The sequence below is a fragment of the Pteropus vampyrus genome, unplaced genomic scaffold, assembly GCF_000151845.1.
Source record: "Pteropus vampyrus isolate Shadow unplaced genomic scaffold, Pvam_2.0 Scaffold9467, whole genome shotgun sequence".
NCBI lineage: Eukaryota > Metazoa > Chordata > Mammalia > Chiroptera > Pteropodidae > Pteropus > Pteropus vampyrus.
Genome location: NW_011898248.1, coordinates 1 through 1,037, shown reverse-complemented (window position 1 = coordinate 1,037; position 1,037 = coordinate 1). Strand labels below are relative to the sequence as shown.

The window sequence follows — 1,037 nt, the reverse complement described above, 5'->3', positions numbered from 1 at the left end:
CGTGTGTTTCTCCCCTGCTCGTGTCCCTGGGGGGTATTTCATTAGTGATCTGACGTTTCTGAAAACACACGTTGAGGCGTTTGCACTGAACGTAGCTTTTTCGTTCTGAAAAATAGAGGAGAATCCTCGCTGTCTTATTTCCTTTCAGATGACGCGTATAGAGATGTCTCTGTGGCTTACCAGTTGGAGACTGGGAAAAAAACATTCAGTGCTGAAGTGAAATGTCAGCCTACGCCGTGTCCAGAGAAAAAGCTCTCAAACCTGTCAGCATGCGACACCATCACGGTCAATTTAACTGGTGACTCGTGTGAGCCAGCTAAGAAGTTAGAACTACATGTGCCACCAGGTAAATACAAACGATGACCCCTTGTATATTTACAGAAACGGTACTTTTGTGTGTGCGGCAGCTTCTAGGGGTCACGGGAACCGATCTCTTGAGAAATCAGGGCCGAGGGCGAGGCAGGTAGCCTGACGTGAGGGGGTGAGTTTCGAGCTTCTAACCCAGTGAACGTCGTCAGCTCGCGGAGGCCGTCCGTTCTCCTCCGTCACCCGCTCCGTGCAGTCCCTCCGCAGGGGAGGTCCTGCAGCTGCCACGTGCCTTATCCCACTGTGTGGTGACGCACAGCATTTCATTCCCTTTCCCTCCCCGACTTCATTCAGTAACTGAATATCGACAGGCGCATATCTGCGCGTTTAAATACAGGTGTGTCTGCAGCGTATTGGGGAAAACCACCAAGTCAAGGATTTGATGTTTGCGGAAAGGACGAACCTACTTTAACGCAAAAAAAAAAAGGAGCGTTAAGGGGGTCAGGCGAAGGTCGTCTAGCTGGTGGTGCCAGCTCAGCTGCTGTGGAAAAGGACTGAGGTGTCGCACCCATTCCGCTGAAGCATCGCCCTTGGGAAGGGGCTGGGAGACCGTGAATTCGCTGAATCTCTCACATAGTCTGTGATTCAAGAGGAGCGAGCCATTTAGTGACATTTGGTGACATTTAAACTGAAAAACGCCATTTAACTTATTCATCTTCTCTAAATAGTAC

The 1,037-nt window shown here is 50.0% G+C and overlaps 1 protein-coding gene across 1 annotated transcript in view; it reads left to right on the top strand.

The window, feature by feature from the left end:
- Nucleotides 1-346, top strand: part of LOC105310694 (receptor-type tyrosine-protein phosphatase C-like) — a gene marked incomplete at its 3' end in the record, with an annotated part of 6,367 nt that extends 6,021 nt beyond the window's left edge. The window contains exon 5 of the mRNA XM_011386825.1: nucleotides 149-346. Within this exon, the coding sequence (XP_011385127.1) occupies nucleotides 149-346 (198 nt within the window). The remainder of the gene's footprint in view (nucleotides 1-148) is intronic.
- Nucleotides 347-1,037: the final 691 nt, after the last annotated feature.